The sequence below is a fragment of the Colias croceus genome, chromosome 30 (assembly GCF_905220415.1).
Source record: "Colias croceus chromosome 30, ilColCroc2.1".
Classification (NCBI taxonomy): domain Eukaryota; kingdom Metazoa; phylum Arthropoda; class Insecta; order Lepidoptera; family Pieridae; genus Colias; species Colias croceus.
In genome coordinates this window covers 2,262,558-2,281,933 of record NC_059566.1, presented here as the reverse complement: position 1 = coordinate 2,281,933, position 19,376 = coordinate 2,262,558, and the positions used below count along the sequence as shown (strand labels likewise).

Below are 19,376 nucleotides of genomic sequence, written 5' to 3'. Positions count from 1 at the left end.
CTCAATAATTTACAACTAACCGATGCTCTTTCTAAGGTGTATTTGATTGAACTTATTCACAGGAACTTATTCATCATCAACATTAATAATGTAAAAACTTATGTAAAAATTGATGGATGCAACATTTATGACATTAATAAACTGCTTATTATCTTGGCATAATATTTTTTCCTCGCATTCTATCATTAGGGTCGTTCAAATCACAGGTTCAAATCATGAAATTGTTTCATATTTATGCAGAAGATAATGTTGAAAACTAAGGTTGAAAAGCATAAAATATGTTGTTGGAAACGGAACACATATCAAGTACATTTTCCTGAACGAAAATGGAATTTGTTGATTCTTATTTTAAATATTTTTTGCAACATAAATAGTAGCAAGTCGTTGAGTTGAGAATTATATAAAATTCGTTCTCGATAACGATTTAATAAATTAGAAATCTCAGAACACAGGCTAACGATAATTTAATCAGTTTATAGATAGTATGCCGTATTCATGTACAGAGTAAAATTCAAGGTTACATAATTTTTCAGAATTATATATTGAATCGTGAGAAGAATAAAAAGACAATGCTATAAACACAAACCAAATACGATTAATATCGTGAATCCTACGCGGGAATTACATTAATATTTGAACCACCTCGTCCCTGGTTTCTATAAAAACATCGAGGAGAAAGCAAGTGAATATTTCAGAACGAACATTACTTAACTTTTTGGCATTCCATATTTCCATCCAAAGCCAAACTTTTGACACATAACCAATAAAAAATTGATGTCAAAATATAGTCAAAATAAACAACACAAAAGTGAATTTTGTGTGTTGTATAGTCTTATAAAAAATATTGGTTTCCAAGCAATAATATTCAATAATGTCTGACCCACCTGTAAAGCGTTACAGACGTGATGAAAAATCGTCCGATTCTGAAGAAGACGTAGATAATTATGAACCGTATGTGCCAGTGAAAGATCGTATGAAACAGAAATTATTAAAGTTAGGTAGATTGGGACAAGTAGCTAATGAGGTGGCTGCTGAAACTAAGAGTTCTAGCGACAACGATCCTGATGATGAAGGTATATCATATAAATTACATTTTAAAACTGAAATTTCATTTAAATAATATAGGAATAGCTGTGTGTGCAATGTGCATTGCTCCCCCCTGTTGGTCTTAGCGTGATGTTTTTATAGCCTATAGCCTTCCTCGATAAATGGGCTATCTATCACCCAAAAGAATTTTCAAATCAGACCAGTAGTTCCTGAAATTAGTGCGTTCAAACAAACAAACAAACTCTTCAGCTTTATAAAATTAATATAGATTTTATCTCATAACTAGTTGATCCCCGCGGTTTCACCTGCTTTGGTTTGCTCCGCTCCTGTTGGTCTTAGCGTGATGATATATAGCCTATAGTCTTCCTCGATAAATGGGCTATCTAACACCAAAATAATTTTTCAAATCAGACCCGAGATTCGCGCGTTCAAACAAACAAACTCTTCGGCTTTATAAGATTAGTATAGATTAAGTAAGAGTAATTGATAATTTACTGTGACGTGTGATGCATATATATCGTCGATACTCTCTTACGGAATAATTCTTTGGGGACAGTCTTGCGAGGTGCGGAAAGTATTTGTGGCACAAAAGAAATGTATCCGGGCCCTGTGCGGATTACATCAAAGGGACAGTTGCAAACCAATGTTCGGTAAATTATGTATCCTTACACTAACCTGCATATATATAAGAGAAGTATGTTTATTTGTTAAATACCACCCAGAATATTTTAAAAAGAAAGGAGAAGTAAATTCGCATATGTTAACGAGGTATCAAAATAAACTGCACTTTCCAACATGTAGAATAAATCAAGCAAAAAATAGTGTGATATTTATGACTATTACAATATATAATAATATACCGGATAACTTTAAGGATCTCCCAGATATTTAAGAAGAAACTGACGAAATGGTTAATGGAGAAACAATTTTATGATATTCAAGAACTTATTACATTGCGGAATCTGTGAAGGAATTAGTGACGTTTAACAATAGTGACGCGAAGAATTTGTGTAGTGTTGGTGTAGTGTAATTTAATTAACTTATTTCCATTTAAATATTTGCACACCCAAATAGTGGGTAGAATGTATTAGCGCCTTAATATTGTAACAAACGTTACTTTTTTGTAACTACATTCTTGTAAATAAATGAAATTTGAATTTGAATTTGACAAATTTAACAGTTACAAATGAAAATAAAGAACACATAGGACGTAGATGATAGTCTAACCTTTGCACATTTGTACATTTAACAGAATATCTAATATCAAATTAAAATCTCTTACCTGGCTGTAACAATATCAGCAAAGCCATAACAAAACAGCCCAAAATAATGTAACTACAACTACAGGTTAAGAAATTAAAGACAATTAGGTTTTAAACATTGTTGATGTTGAAAAAGGCAACCAATCTACTAAAATTGTGAGGGGATTCTAAAGCCTGTAACACAGTTTTGAACTAACACAGACTTTAATTTCCCCAAATTTTAACTGTATTATTTTACAACTTTTTCGATAAAGATTTTTTCTTTAAACCTTTTCAATAAACGTGATTTATTCATTACCATATTCCACTTACTACATTATATCACTTCCATTTCACGTCACGAGTGGCCGAGTTGGTCAGGCACCTGCGCCCGAATGGCGTGAAAGGATGCGGGTTCAATTCCCGCCTCACGATCAACTTTTTTCTATTCTTTATAAATTTATACCTCCATATCATTTGACATAGATTTCAAATACAATTTATTGGTTCTAGGTTCTCAAGAAGAATGGGGACGACGTTACAATGTATCACTCCTCGATCAGCACAGCGAGTTGAAACGTCTCGCGGAAGCCAGAGCGCTGTCCGCAGCAGAGAGACAAGCGAAGGAAGAAGAGCATATACTGGAGAGTGTAGCGCAGAGTAAAGCTTTGATGGGTGTCGCGGAGTTAGCTAAAGGTATGTCCGTATTTCGTTAGAGGAAGGAGCATTATGTTTAGCGTTTAGTGGTTGACAAAGCTACCTGTTTTACCGATTTTGAATGTAATTCAATATACAAAAACCTAAAAAATTAGGTAAATGACTTCGTGGAGAACCACAGAATTAATTTGTGAAATCAGAATGAAAATAGATGCAGTACGTATAAAATTTATCACAAACAAGAATTTGATTTATTACATAGGAAATAGAGCAAAAACGAATGAAATTGTGTGTACATATTAGTTTTCAATTTGTTTCACTACTTATCAATTTATTCGTTTCCTTTTTTTCCAGGCATTCAATACTCCGAACCAATCAAAACGTCATGGCGTCCGCCACGTTGTATATTAGATCTGCCTGAAGAAAGACATGACAGGGTGCGACAACAGTTGAGAATATTAGTGGAAGGGGAGGACGTACCACCGCCTATAAAGACGTTCCAACATATGAAGTTTCCTAAAGGTATGAAATGAATAGAATTTAATAATAACTGTCAATAATAACATATTAAACAATATGGCATTAATATTGACATTAAAATGTATATTATACTAGCTGCTCCGCGCGGTTTCACCCACGTGGCTTCACTCCTTTTGGTCGTAGCGTGATGATAGCCTATAGCCTTCCTCGATAAATGAGCAATCTAACACCGAAAGAATTTTTCAAATTAGCATTCTCGAGATAAGCGCATTCAAACAAACAAACAAACTCTTCAGCCTTATAATGTTAGTATATATAAAGCACGTTTTTGAGGTTTTTTAAACTATATATTTATTGTTTTGATCAATGAGTTTTATCAATCTTTAAGCATCACTACATAGTATAAAACAAAGAGGCTTTCTCTGTCTTTACGTACACTTAAATCTTTAAAACTGGGCAACAGATTTTGATGCTGTTGATCAAGAGGAATGTTTTACTATATAATTTACTAGCTGTGCTCCGCAGTTTCACCCCCGTGGCTCCGCTCCTTTTGGTCTTAGCGTGATGATATATAGCCTATATCCTTCCTCGATAAATGGGCTATCTAACACCGAAAGAATTTTTCAAATCGGCCCAGTAGTTCCTGACATTAGTATTTAGACAAAGCGGTCGAAGCCGCGGGCGGAAAGCTAGTCAAGTATCATTTTATTTTCAGATATTTTCATCAGTTGTCATTTACACATCGATATTTCATTCCAGGCGTCCTCCGAGGTTTAGAAGCGAAGGGTATAAAACACCCGACCCCCATACAAGTGCAGGGTATACCCGCGGTACTGAGCGGTCGGGATATGATCGGTATAGCCTTCACGGGATCCGGTAAGACGCTGGTCTTCACACTGCCATTGATCATGATGTGTTTGGAGCAAGAAGTGCAAATGCCGTTTATTAAGTAAGTGTTTCTATTAGCAAAAGTGATGGGTGTCAAACACCCGACCGGTTTATAAGTAAAACATGATGGGTATAGCATTCACTGGCCAGCTAATCATAATGTGTTTGTAACAAGTACAGATGCCGTTCATTAAGTAAATAATTATATTCGTAAAAGTGATGGGTGTCAAACACCCGTTTCACTACATAATATAAAACAAAGTCGTTTTCTCTGTCCCTATGTCCCTTTGTATGTCTCTCACGCGTCCTACTATAAAATACAGATTTAGTTACGCGCGAATAACGTGCGTAGGACGTGCGAAGGTTTACCTACGCAACGGATTTTGATGCGGTTTTTTTTAATAGATAGAGTGATTCAAGAGGAAGGTTTTAGTATATAATTTATTATGTTTTAGACAAAGCGGGCGAAGCCGCGGGCGGTAAGCTAGTATATTATATTAGTGAGACATGATCGGTATAGCGTTCATCTGCTCCGGCAAGACGCAGATGCCGTTCGTGTATTGCGTGTGCTATTTTGGTCCTTCGAGGCCTACAAGCGACGGGTGTTTAATACCCGACATAATACAGTAACATTTTATGAAAAATTGAAAATAAATCGTGTTTTAAATGTAATTAAATTATCATCAAGTTGGTTCTACATACAAATTTAAAGTGAAACTTTTATTCATCACATCACATCACATCACTGTCAGCCTACACTCGTCCACTGCTGGACATAGGCCTCAGTCATGGCACGCCACTGAGCCCGGTCGTTTGCTCGTTGTCGCCAGTTTTGACCAGCAACCCTGCGGATGTCGTCACACCACCGTGTAGCAGGGCGTCCTACGCTACGTTTACCGAGCCGCGGTCTCCACTCTAAGACATATGTGCCCCAGCGGTTGTCCGTTCTGCGGCACATATGACCGGCCCACTGCCACTTCAGCTTGCTTATCCGTTGAGCTATGTCGGTAACTTTCGTTCTCTGGCGAATAACTTCGTTCCGGACCTGGTCCCTCAGAGAAATACCGAGCATAGCTCTCTCCATAGCTCGCTGAGTGACTTTAAGTTGGTGGACCAGTCGTACTGTGAGTGTCCACGTCTCGGCTCCGTAGGTCATAACTGGTAGGACGCACTGATTAAAGACCTTGGTCTTAAGGCATTGTGGTAGTGACGACACAAAGACTCGACGGAGTTTACCAAATGCCGCCCAACCCAGCTGTATCCGCCTGTTGATCTCGCCTTCGAAATTGTTCTTACCTAGTTGGAGCATTTGCCCTAGGTATACATACTCCTGAACAATTTCTAGGCGGACTCCGTTTATTACTATCGGCTCCGGTAAAATACGGTCGTTGATCATGATCTTTGTTTTGTCTGTGTTCATGCGGAGACCGATTCGTAAGGAGGACACAGCTAGGTCGTTCAACATCTGTTTAAGCTCCTGCAGCGATTCAGCCATAATGACAATGTCGTCAGCAAATCGTAAGTGTGAGATGTACTGGCCGTTTATATTGATGCCTCGTCCTTTCCAATTCAGCGCCCGAAACATATCCTCTAACGCGTTGGTGAACAATTTCGGTGAGATAACGTCACCTTGTCTCACCCCTCGCCGTAGTTGGATACGCTTGGTATGCTGGTTTTGGATGTGGACGGACATGGTTGCGGCATCGTACAGAGATCTCAACACTTCGATATATCTCCAGTCAACCTGGCAGCGCTGCAAGGAATCCAGAACAGACCAAGTCTCGATGCAGTCGAAGGCTTTCTCGTAGTCCACAAAAGCAATGCACAGGGGCTGATTGTACTCTTCTGTTTTCTGCACAATCTGCCGCACTGTGTGGATGTGGTCTACGGTACTGTAACCGCTGCGAAACCCAGCCTGCTCCGGAGGTTGAAACTCATCGAGTCTTCGTGCAAGACGGTTAGTGATGACCCTTGAGAACAGCTTGTAGGTGTGGCTCAAAAGCGATATGGGCCTATAGTTCTTTAAGAGGGTTTTATCCCCTTTTTTAAAGAACAACACCACGACGCTTTCGCTCCACGCCCTCGGAGTTCTCCCAGTAAAGAGAACAGAGTTGAATAGGTCCCGCAGTTCTTTTAGGACAGGAGCTCCACCTGCCTTTATAAGCTCCGTGGTTATTCCGTCCTCTCCCGGGGCTTTTCCGTTTTTAAGTTGTCTTAGGGCCATCTCTAATTCGTCTAGGCTGATTTCGGGAAGCTCATCGGTATAGTGGCGAGTTAAGGTGGATCTGGGATCTTTATTTGATGGTGCCGGCTTGGGTGTTTGTGAGGTGTACAGGCGGCCATAGAAGTGTTCAACCTCCGCGAGAATCTCCGGTCTTGATGTCAAGACGCTCCCAGTGGATGTGGTCAGCTTTGTCAGATAGGATCTATCAAGATTTTGCGCGAACACTTTCGATCCACGATTTTGCTCGATTGCTTTTTCGACCGCAAGAGTGTTGTAGGATCTAAGGTCGCGCCGAACCAACTTAGATATTTTCTTATTAAGTATCCTTTGAGATGACAAAGCTGAGTGTGGGTTATCGCGTCGCTCGTTCATCAAGGTCAGAGTCTCCCGCGAAAGTTTTGACTTCCTGCCGGTGGGTTTTATTTTGAACAAGCTCGTGCCCTCATCCCTTAGAATTTCAATGACTTGTTGAAGTTTTTGATCAACATTATTAGTGGGTTCTAAGGAAGCGAATCTATTACTTAGCTTTAGTTGAAAAACTTCAGGTTCGGCAAGCGTTTGAAGAATGCTGGGCCGGAGTATTGACTTTATCAATCGGTTTCTTTCTAGCTTACAATTGATATTCAGAGTGCCTCTAAGGTAACGGTGATCACTGCCGGTATTAAACCTTGTGATCACTGACACATCTCTGAATATGCGTTTCTTGTCCGTTATGATAAAGTCGATCTCGTTTCGGGTCCTGCCATCGGGGCTTTGCCAGGTCCACTTCCTTTGAGGCTGTTTCTTGAAAAAAGAGTTCATCAAATACAGTCCCTCTTTTTCGAGGAAGTTGACCAGCATATGACCCCTCTGGTTTCTGACTCCAAAACCATGCGGTCCTATTGCCGATTCGCTGCATCTTTGTATTCCCACTTTAGCGTTGAAGTCCCCCATCAGAACATTGAAGTGTGCCTTTTTGGTGCTATGCAAGGCGCTGGATACATCTTCGTAAAGTCTTTCGACCTATTCATCAGAGTGTGCCGAAGTTGGAGCGTAAACCTGAATTACCTTGAGGCTATACCTCTTGGAGATTTTGATTATGAGGTACGCAACTCTTGGCGACACACTTGAGATTTCAACAATGTTGGGACAGAGGACTTTGTTGACCAGAAACCCAACACCACCTTCAGAGAGACGATCTCCTTCTCTAAAATACATAATATGACCCGATTCAAGGGTTATGGTGTCCTCTCCCTCTCTTCGGACTTCGCATGAACCGAGAATATGCCACTTTATACTTCTTAGCTCCTCCTCGATCTGCACAAGGTGTTCATCGAGCCGTAGCGTGCGTCCGTTATATGTTGCAAGGGTCAGTTGGATTTGGCGGCCTACCGTAGCCCGGGGATTCTTCGCACCCCCTGTTCTACCGTTACAACGACCGCCGCCGTAGCCGGGAATGGTAGAACTACCGGGAACTGGGGGCCGTGGTTGGGAATAGCTTGCCATAATTGGTAAATGCCCATAGTCGCCACGCTGGGCATGCGGGTTGGCGACCGCAGTGCATAACATTTCGAAACAGCAATGCTGCTGCCCATTGCTGTCCTGTTACATTTTGTTATGCTGCTTCGGATGGTTATACCGCCATCAGTCGGTCGTCAGAGCCTCGTCCGTTGTTCAACAGGATGCACCGCGGGAAGGTGAGGTTGACTATTGGAGCACTGAGGTGTTGTTGTGCTCCCTTACATCCCAACCTTACCCCTACCCTTTTGGTCTGTGTAGCGCATGTCGCGTGACGCACGATACGTACGATAATTATCGTACAAATACGATAATTTTTAGTTAAATGTCTATAGTGTGAAAAACAGTTTCACTTTTACCGTGGTTCCATAAAACCACACAACATTTTTTTTTAATTACTTTCGGCACTAACTTCGATTTGACTTTATTTGTACTTATTGAAAACAAATAAAATTGTTCTTAATTTATTACTTAAATATTAATACATTTAATATATTTTGCAGGAACGAAGGGCCATACGGTTTAATAATCTGTCCGTCAAGAGAATTAGCCAAGCAGACACACGATATAATCCTACACTTTGTGAAACATTTGAAAATGACCGGCCACCCTGAAATAAGAAGCTGCCTCGCTATTGGTGGTAAGTTGCAACTACCCTCAATAAATAATATTTTTAACGGATTTTTAATGCGATTTATTCGTTACTAGCTGTGCCCCGAAGTTTCACCCGCATTGCTCCGCTCCTGATGGTTTTAGCGTGATGATATATAGCCTAAGCCTTACTTGATCAATGGGCTATCTAACACGGGAAGAATTTTTCAAATTGGATTGGTAGTTACTGAGATTAGCGCGTTCAAATAAACAAACAAACAAACTTTTCAGCTTTATTAGGAAAATATACAATTTGCTTGAGTTAATAACGATTTAATGTGAAACTACCCTCATTTGTTTTTATATTTTAATGACATGTTATAACACGATTAGGTAAATTATTTGTGCTAGCTTTCCGTCCACGGCTTCGCCCGCGTCGCCTTATACTTGAAAATCATATTTTTTTCAATCGAAATTTATTTTTGGTGCTGCCGTATATGAATGTAATATTTTCTTTTTCTAACGCGTTTTTATTAGCTATATCTGACACCGAAAGAATATTTCAAATCGGACCAGTAGTTCCTGAGATTAGCGCGTTCAAACAAACTTTTCAGCTGTATAATATTAAGTATACATTTATTTATTGTATACTACAGGTGTTGCGGTGTCCGAATGTATGGAAACAGTACAAAGGGGTGTACACATAATGGTCGCTACGCCAGGACGACTTATGGACATGTTGGACAAGAAAATGGTGAGAAAATGTAGTATTACGTTTATATTTATTTATTCTTTATTTGAGCGTTACGATGAACATTTAAAGTAATTTTTTAAGACTTATTTCTCCGATAAAATATTTCTTTGAAATAAATTATTTTAAAAGTAATTTTTTAAGACTTATTTTTATGATAAGATATTTCTTTGAAATAAATTATATATGTATATGTACTCAAAAAGGGTAATAAATATTCCAGGGGGGTTAGACAAGTGGCTTATCGATACATTTATCTACAGCTTATGCCAATCTCATACATTCATAATCTATTCTATCAAACGTTTCGCTAATAGAAAACCACTTGTCTAGGGGGGCTGTACTTTTTAACAAAAATTTTCCATTGGGTGGTCGGTGTTTTATTATTTGTATACTACTTGTGTTTATTTTTTGTATAATTTCTTCACATTACTTGTATAACTTTAATTATTTTACTTATCGAATACGTAATACAAATCACCACCGAGTCACTTATTATATTTATTCCTTGTATACTATTGTGTTTATTTTCTGTATAATTTCCTATTTACTTGTAAAGTATCTTATTATACAAGTAGCATATAAGAAATGATATGACTTACATAACACTAACATTTTCTTCACTTTTTGAAGTTTTCTTTAGGCGCGTTGACACTAAATTTTCAAGGTTGCGTAGGTGACGATTGTGGTACTTGTCTCTGAATCTTACCAAAGAAGTTTCACTTCTGACACGTGTGCACACACGCCCTCTTTTTTACATTTTATACTTATTTATTCAGTGAATAATAGGTTTATTTATTCTGTGTATAACAGGTTTATTTATTCTGTGTATAACAGGTTCGTCTAAACGTCTGTCGGTACCTCTGCATGGATGAAGCGGATCGGATGATAGATATGGGCTTCGAGGAGGACGTCAGAACGATATTCTCGTACTTTGCCGGGCAGCGACAGACTTTGTTGTTTAGCGCGACTATGCCGAGGAAAATACAGAATTTTGCAAGGTATTTAGTTTGAATGAAAAATAAAACAAATGTTTTTTTTTCATGAAATTTATTTTAACAGATTTGGGTAATAAGTAGCACTAAACGTTAATATATTAACATCGTTATCTACACTAATATTATAAAGAGGAAAACTTTGTTTATTTGTTTGTTTGATTGATTGTAATGAATAGGCTCATAAACTACTGGACCGATTTTGATGAAATTTGGCACTGACAATCTTTAGACCCTGAGAAAGAACATAGGCTACTTTTTATTGCGAAATATGTACCACGGGCGAAGCCGGGGCGGACCGCTAGTTATGTTATAAAGTATTTAATAAACGAAGCAAAGCTATTAATTTAACGGATGTTTAAATGCCACAAAATGTTGATATATTGACTTTAAAAAACCATCAACTTAAGCAGCTTAATTTAACGGCTTATTTAGCTACAAAAGCGCAACACATTAACTAACTATTGACTTCTACAAGCATATATAATAATTAGTTTGTTTAACGGCTTAAAAACTATTAACTTAAAACTAATTAATTAAGCTACAAACTTGAGATAACCACTTTCAAAACAATAAACAAACAAAATAAACTACCCCATTAACTGAATTTGATATTTAGTTTTTTCCTAGCATTCAAATGCTTTATAAATGATTTTTTTTTAATAAAAGAAAATTTGATCACCGCGTCTTTCGCCTTATTGGTGGGGCGAAGCCTGACTTCTCGGCTACCCATTTCTTCCCCTCTTTCTGTTTTATGTGTCTATCTGAAAGACGTGGATTAAAATTTTAATCCCGACTCCTGATCGATTATTTTCTATTCCTTTTAAATGGAATACAATTAAAACTACCACCAGATCGGCCCTCGTGAAGCCGGTGACCGTCAACGTTGGTAGAGCCGGTGCAGCATCACTGAACGTTCGCCAGGAGCTGGAGCTGGTGAAAGCCGAAGCCAGGACTGTGCACTTGCTGCACTGTCTCCAGAAGACCGCACCACCTGTGCTGGTCTTCGCGGAGAGGAAGCAGCACGTGGACGCTATACACGAGTATCTGCTGCTGAAGGGTGAGTGGTCTACTTGGTCTACTCGGAAATTGGTGTGGTCTACTTGGTCTAATCGGAAATTGGTGTGGTCTACTTGGTCTAATCGGAAATGGGTGTGGTCTACTTGGTCTAATCGGAAATTGGTGTGGTCTACTTGGTCTACTCGGAAATTGGTGTGGTCTACTTGGTCTACTCGAAAATTCGTGTGGTCTACTCGGTAATAGGTTTGGTCTACTTGGTCTACTCGGTGAAGGTGAGGTCTACTTGGTCTACTCGGTGAAGGTGAGGTCTACTTGGTCTACTCGGTGAAGGTGAGGTCTACTTGGTCTACTCGGAAATTGGTGTGGTCTACTTGGTCTACTCGAAAATTCGTGTGGTCTACTCGGTAATAGGTTTGGTCTACTTGGTCTACTCGGTGAAGGTGAGGTCTACTTGGTCTACTCGGTGAAGGTGAGGTCTACTTGGTCTACTCGGAAATTGGTGTGGTCTACTTGGTCTACTCGGAAATTGGTGTGGTCTACTTGGTCTACTAAAAGCAGTGGTGGCTCAGTGGTGAGACCTCGGACTTCGAATCGATAAGTCCGTGGTTCGAGACCAGGCGAGCGCGCAGGAAATAAATTGATTTTTCAATTTATCTGCGCATGTTGTAACATCACCACTGCTCGAACGGTGAAGGAAAACATCGTGAGGAAACCGACATGTCGAAGAATTAAAAAAAAAAAGAAAGTTCGACGACATGTGTCATCCGCCAACACGCACTTGGCCAGCGTGGTGGATTATGGCCTGTACCCGCATAGGAGGCCCGTGTCCCAGCAGTGGGATCGTATATGGGCTGATGATGATGATGATGATGACTTGGTCTACTCGAAAATTCGTGTGGTCTACTCGGTAATAGGTTTGGTCTACTTGGTCTACACGGTGAAGGTGCGTCTACGTTATACGTTCAGATTTCTAATTAACCATGTGACGTCTTTCTAAATCCAATATGGCGACATATCCAAGATGGCGGACCAATATTTATTAAAACACTCCTATAATATGGGTATTAAATAAATGAACATGAATGAAATACTTAACTCAAAAAATTATGTGATGTCGCTTTTATAAAGTTTTTACTTTAAACTAGCTGCGCTCCGCGGCTTCGCTCATGTAGGTCTTAACGTAATGGTATATAGCCTCGATCGACTCGGCTATCTAACACCGAAAAAATTTTTCAAATGGGACCAGTAGCTCCTGAGATGAGCGCGTTCAAACAAACAAAAAAAAAACAAACTCTTTCTCTATTTTTTTAATGTAATTAATTTTTGTAGTGCATGCAGTACTCATTTTTTATTAGTTGTCCATCATGTCCTATATTTTTTGTGTATTTTTTATGTAAAACAATCGATGTACAGCTGCTAATGAGCCTTAATAAAATAAAATAAAATAAAAAATAAAATCTTCAGCTTTATAATATTAGTATAGATTCTAAATTACAAAATATTTTTGTAGGAGTAGAAGCAGTAGCAATACACGGTGGTAAGGACCAAGAGGAAAGATCTAGAGCCGTGGAAGCGTTTAGAAGAGGGGAGAAAGATGTACTCGTTGCTACCGATGTAGCTAGTAAAGGTAGGAATAATGAATGTATATACAGGGTGTCCCACTATTGGTATACTAAGCGCGAAGGAACTTGTAGTTTTGTCATACACTGATCACGAAAAAAAATACTTAAACAACAAAATTACGTCAAAAATTGTATGCTAAATTTTCCCTGAAAATCCATGTTTTCTTCTCTAACTTCGCGCAGCCGGCATATACCGCTTCTCTAATGTGAGCATTTTGTCTATAAAAACATAATCTTAAACGATAGCTTAAGTGCGGGTGGAAAAAATGGGCGGGTTGCTTGTTATGGGTGTACACATAGAGTTTTAAGAATTCATCTATTTAAATGACGATAGTTGAACGTGACAACGTACGATTGTGCTTCTTTGTCGCTCGTTCCGCGCTCTCGCTTACACTTCAAGTCACATGGAACGCCTCAGAGCGAGGTAACGCCGCATGAGTCATGTTTTTTCGTGCGTGCAGCCGGCTCTATCGAATTATAAGACGTTGTCACGTCAAAAAAAAACTGCGTCTGGAATTTTATAAGTATTTTTTACGTACTTAGCGTATGCAAAAGTATAACCTAATGCTTTGAGCTTAGTATACCAACAGTGGAACACCCTGTATATACTAGAAAGATTATGGTCTGGATTAGCTAAAAGGCTTCTTTTTATAATGCGTAGTACGTACGTATGTATCAAATGTCATTTGGAGAGTAGGATTTACTTGAAAATCTTTTTTGCATTTCAATAACCGTTTATTTTATTTTGCGTGTCACTTTATCGATATTGAAAGAAACAAAAAGAAGAAAATATTGTGTCACATATTAATTATATACATTGTTTCTAGATACCTAGGTATACCTATAACTGACCGGTTGGCTTGGTTGGTAGTGGCCCTGCCTTCCAAGCCAGAGGTCGTGGGTTCGATTCCCACCCGGGGCAAATATTTGTGTAATGAACATAGATGTTTGCTCTGTGCCTTGTTGTTAATGATCTACGTATATATAAGTATTTATTTAAAAAATTATATATGTATGTTTATCAGCCATCTGGTTTCCATAACACAAGCGAAAGCTTAGGCTGGTTGCAGAGCTTAACCGACCGTCAGTGCGTACCGTCGGTCCTGACGATACGCATCAACAATTGTATGACTATGACACTAATGCGCATGACAATACGCGTGCGTATGGTCGGTCTAGCTATGAACGGTTTTATGAATTTCCATACATATGACAAGCGCGACTGACGTACGCACTGATGGTCGGTCAAGCTCTGCAACCGGCCTTAGTATGGGATCAGATCGTGCCGTGTGTGAAAATTGTCCGGACAATATTGATTTATTTATATCTTACTTACAGGTCTGGACTTCCAAAACATCCAGCACGTTATAAATTACGACATGCCGGAAGACATAGAGAACTACGTCCATAGAATTGGTCGTACCGGTCGTGCGGGGACTATGGGCGTGGCGACCACGTTACTCGGTCGTCAGCAAGATGATAGTGTACTACGGGATTTAGCGCATCTGTTGAGAGAGGCGGGGCAGAAGGTGAGAAAAAATATATAAAACTAGATTTCCGCCCGCGGCTTCGCCCGCGTTTGCAAAGGAAAACCCGCATAGTTCCCGTTCCCGTGGGATTTCCGGGATAAAACCTATCCTATGTGTTAATCCAAGTTACCCTCTATATGTGTGCTAAATTTCATTGTAATCGGTTCAGTAGTTTTTACGTGAAAGAGTAACAAACATCCATACATCCATACAAACTTTTGCCTTTATAATACAGTGTGTCCGGACATGACATACCGATATTTGAAGGGGCTATTCTCCAGGTATTTTTATCAACAATTCAACCCCTCTACAGTCCCCTACCTCACCGGATTTTTTTATGTTTTTTTGCGGTTTTCGTATTTTTTAAAGTATGTTTCATCACTCTTATCAATTAAATTTGTTTAGTGGTCCCTAGAATAACTTGTTATTGTTCAAATAAAACCAAATTTAGTATTTTGTGACACTCACTTTCGAAGTTATTACAATTTTCAATTCACTATCCGAATTGATTGATCCCCTTCAAATATCGGTATGTCATGTCCGGACACACTGTATATATTAGATGTGTGCGTGTACTAGTGTACACACGTAAGAAGTGAAACTTCTTAATGACCTGATTTTTCAAAAAATAATTTACTATATGTAACTTTTACAGAAATACGTCGAATCACGCTTGGTAGGGATAAGAAAAAGATGGCTTGGCAAAATACGTAACGGGAAAATGTCACGCGTAACGAAAAAATGTTACACTAAATTTTTTACCAACCCCGATAAAGAAGTTTCACTTCAAATATGCAAAAACATCTAAAAAAGATGGTCGATATCGCTGTATGTTGCCTTGTCTTTCATAAATATGTGTGGATAGACGACAAGATCGTGAAAAATATAAAAAATATGTTTATTTGGTGAAAATATACTTGATTTGTACAACAGTTGCAGATTACAGAAGCAGTAAACAATGAAAACTTCAAAAATAATTTTATGCACTACTTTCTGAGTACCCTACACTTTCACTTAATAAATAATCAACTATATTCCAAACTCACCATATTATATTTGTGAACAAATAAACTAAAAAGAATTATAATAAAAATAAATCTATAATATAAAAATGAATCGCAAAATGTGTTGGTAAGCGCATAACTTGAGAACGGCTTAACCGATTTCGTTAATTCTTTTTTTATAATATTCCTTGAAGTACAAGGATGGTTCTTATGGAGAGAAAACGTAAAAATGTACCACGGGCGAAGCCGGGGCGGACCGCTAGTGTACCGATAAATTCACAAATCTTCATAAATAATATGCAAATTTCAAAACTACCCTACATTTTTTACAAAATCCTACAGGTCCCGTCATTCCTAATCGAGATGTTGGGCGAAGCGGACGTGCCGGCGACGGACGGACAGGGCTGCTCGTATTGCGGGGGGCTGGGACATAGGATCACTGGTGTGTTTTCTAGTTATTTTTGTGTTAAATGGACATTTTATTTTGAAAGAAAGAAAAAAATGTGTACTTAAAATTTACAAATATTAACTTGAATTTATATTTTTTGTTTTTTATGGCATTCAAATGCTTTATAAATATAAATTTATAAAGAATAGAAAAAATTCGATCACTCAGCGGGACTCGAACCCGCATCCTTCGCGCCATTCCGGGGCGGATGCCTCACCAACTCAGCCACTCGTGACTGAGTGTGGAGATGGCGTGCGGTGTGTCCCTTAAGACACATAAAACTGAAGGAATAGAATAAATTCGATTGCTCAGGCGGGTCACGAGTGGCTGAGTTGGTGAGGCATCCGCCCCGGAATGGCGCGAAGGATGCGGGTTCGAGTCCCGCTGAGTGATCGAATTTTTTCTGTTCTTTATAAATTTACTAGCTTACCGCCCGCGGCTTCGCCCGCTTCTCTAAAACGATTTGAGATTTAAACTATCCTATCTCTCAAGTTGGATCGAACTGCACATGGTGTGCGAATTTTATTATAATCGGTTAAGTGGTTTAGGAGTCCATTGAAGACAAACATTGTGACACGAGATTTATATATATTAGATAAATATTAACTTAAAAAATAATAATACTATATGGCAATCGCGTTAGAATCATTTTGTTGTGTTTAGGTGAAATTAATGTTAATTAGTTTTACAAATGTTATTGATAATTTTTTATTTGATTTAAATGAGTAGTCTTGAAGTAGATATCGAATAATATGTGGTAACCTTATTGTTCGGAATAGATAAAATAATTAAATGGTCACACTGATAGCGGAAACGCGATGTATTCAGTTTGGTACGGAACGGCATTTCACACGAACATTATTTATTGTAATTCAATCTATTCTTTTTTTGCTCCTATTCAAAAAGATATTGTAATACTAATTGTACGCGTCATCCCGCGTATTTATCTCAATTTTCTGGTACCAGTTTAGTAAAAAACGGATTTTTCAAACTCTGCCCTGGCTAACTCTGCCCTGTGGCAGAGTCACAGACGAATAAAACACAAAAAAATCGCTCTGACCATACTGAAATGTATTAAAAATACACAAACTACTAAAAGAAAGAGCGTGTGCAGCAGAAGCGTAGCGTGCTTTAGCGGGGCCCCGTATAAAAATTTGTTTGGGGGCCCTTAGGAAGGGTAAAGATTTCTCACAAAAGCGCACGTTGGGGGCCCCCTTGGCGCGGGGGCCCCGTATAATTGATACGGCAGATACGGCGGTAGCTACGCCCCTGGTGTGCAGAATACACGTGTCAGAAGTGAAACTTCTTTGACAAGATTCAATGATACCAATATCGTCGCCTTACTCCGTGTCGCGATGGTATTGCCGTGACGCGACTTTGAAGTTTTACTATCAACGCGCTAAAAGAAATTTCACTTCAAAAATCATTCAAATTCTAGCTTTTATTATGCTATTTATCTATCTATTTATTAAATACTAGCTTACCGCCCGCGGCTTCGCCCGCTTTCTCTAAGATTTGAGATTTAAACTATCCTATCTCTCAAGTTGGATCGAACTGCACATGGTGTGCGAATTTTATTATAATCGGTTAAGTGGTTTAGGAGTCCATTGAGGACAAACATTGTGACACGAGATTTATATATATTAGATAGCGAGAACTAATCTATTAGCCAAATCGCCTCTTATTTGTGCATTTCGTACAATTAACGCATTGCACAATAAAATAGATGTGTTTTCTTGTACTTTGAGCGAATTTTCAAAGGTACTACTAAATATGCTATCAGCAAAAATGTTAATTTTATTAATTATTAAGGCTATTATAGTGTTTATTTTTATATTTTTATGAGATATGTTTGTTTTTCTTAGTTTATAAAAGAACTCTGTCGAATTAGGTTAACCTGTAATGATAGTAAGTTCTATGTGTAAATAAATAAATAAAAAATATTCTATCTCTTTTTTACAGAATGTCCAAAACTGGAGGCGGTTCAAAACAAGCAAGCTTCGAATATCGGCAGACGGGATTATTTGGCGAACACAGCGGCAGATTATTAGTTTTAATTCTATTGAAGAACTAGCTGTGCCCCACGGTTTTACACGCATTACTCCGCTCCTGTTGGTCTTAGCGTGATGATATATAGCCTATAGCCTTCCTCGATAAATGGGCTATCTAACACCGAAATAATTTTTCAAATCGGACCAGTAGTTCCTGAGATTAGCGCGTTCAAACAAACAAACTCTTCAGCTTTATAGTATTAGTATATATTATTAAATGGAATAAATTGTCTCGCTCCAGTAAATGTTTCTCTGTGTGTTAGAAAGAGATGGTTATATATTGTGCGAATATAAAATCTCTGATAGGTAATATAAACTGTGTTTTTTTATTTATTAAAGTGAAACTTTTATTACATCGTCTCAAACTTGTTGGTCTGTGTAGCGCATGTCGCGTGACGCACGATACGTACGATAACTATCGTACAAATACGATAATTTTTAGTTAAATGTCTATAGTGTGAAAAAAAGTTTCACTTTTACCGTGGTTACATAAAACCACACAACATTTTTTTATTAAAAGACCAAATTGTATTATGTAATTAGCTGTCTTACCTACTTGAATTAATGTTTTTCTGTGTGTTAGAAATACAATTACACTGACACACAAATAAACAGACATACCACACACAAACAAACAAATAATGTTATAAGCGTAATATATAATTTTGTACTACGTATAAATTGTAAATATGTAATATTAAGTAAATAAATAATGAATTTTTTATACCGGATTTTTATTTTTTCCCTATATAGTCCCCTTCATTATATTAAGAAGATTTAGTTCATATTATAAAGCTTTCCGCCTGCGCATTTCCGTTGGTGTGGAATTTCCGGGATAAAACCTATCCAATTTCCTTTCTCAGGTCTCAAGCTATCTCTGTAGCAAATTTGAAGGAAATCCATGCAGATGCAGTACTTTTTGAGTTTTGCTCGGAAATACGTACGGACATACAGACAAAAATATTAAAAACTGTATTTTTTTGGCTTCTGTATCTATTGTAGATCTCGCTCGAAGTATTCTTTAAAAAAAATATTCTATACTAGAGGTCCGCCCCAGCTTCGCCCGGGGTACATATTTCGCAATAAAAGGTAGCCTATGTCCTTTCTCGGGTATCAAAATATCTCCATACCAAATTTCATGCAAATTGGTTCAGTAGTTTAGGCGTGATTGAGTAACAGACAGACAGACAGAGTTACTTTCTCATTTATAATATTAGTATGGATATTGATTTTCCTACGATTTTATTAAATTTATAGACAAGGCGCAGCTTCGTTCACGATTACAATCTTTGCATACAAATTTATCTTCCCTGTTAGGTATTTGACCAAGT

At 38.2% G+C, this 19,376-nt stretch overlaps 1 protein-coding gene across 1 annotated transcript; it reads left to right on the top strand.

Annotated features, from left to right (window-relative positions):
- The first annotated feature begins 662 nt into the window (after positions 1 to 662).
- Positions 663 to 18,163, top strand: LOC123704814 (ATP-dependent RNA helicase abstrakt). Its single transcript, XM_045653307.1, has 12 exons — positions 663 to 1,073; positions 2,802 to 2,984; positions 3,300 to 3,467; positions 4,185 to 4,374; positions 8,538 to 8,674; positions 9,282 to 9,379; positions 10,214 to 10,377; positions 11,226 to 11,431; positions 12,902 to 13,018; positions 14,352 to 14,542; positions 15,889 to 15,988; positions 17,957 to 18,163. The coding sequence occupies exons 1-12, from the start codon at positions 872 to 874 to the stop codon at positions 18,043 to 18,045; spliced, it is 1,845 nt and encodes a 614-aa protein (XP_045509263.1). The 5' UTR covers positions 663 to 871; the 3' UTR covers positions 18,046 to 18,163.
- Positions 18,164 to 19,376: the final 1,213 nt, after the last annotated feature.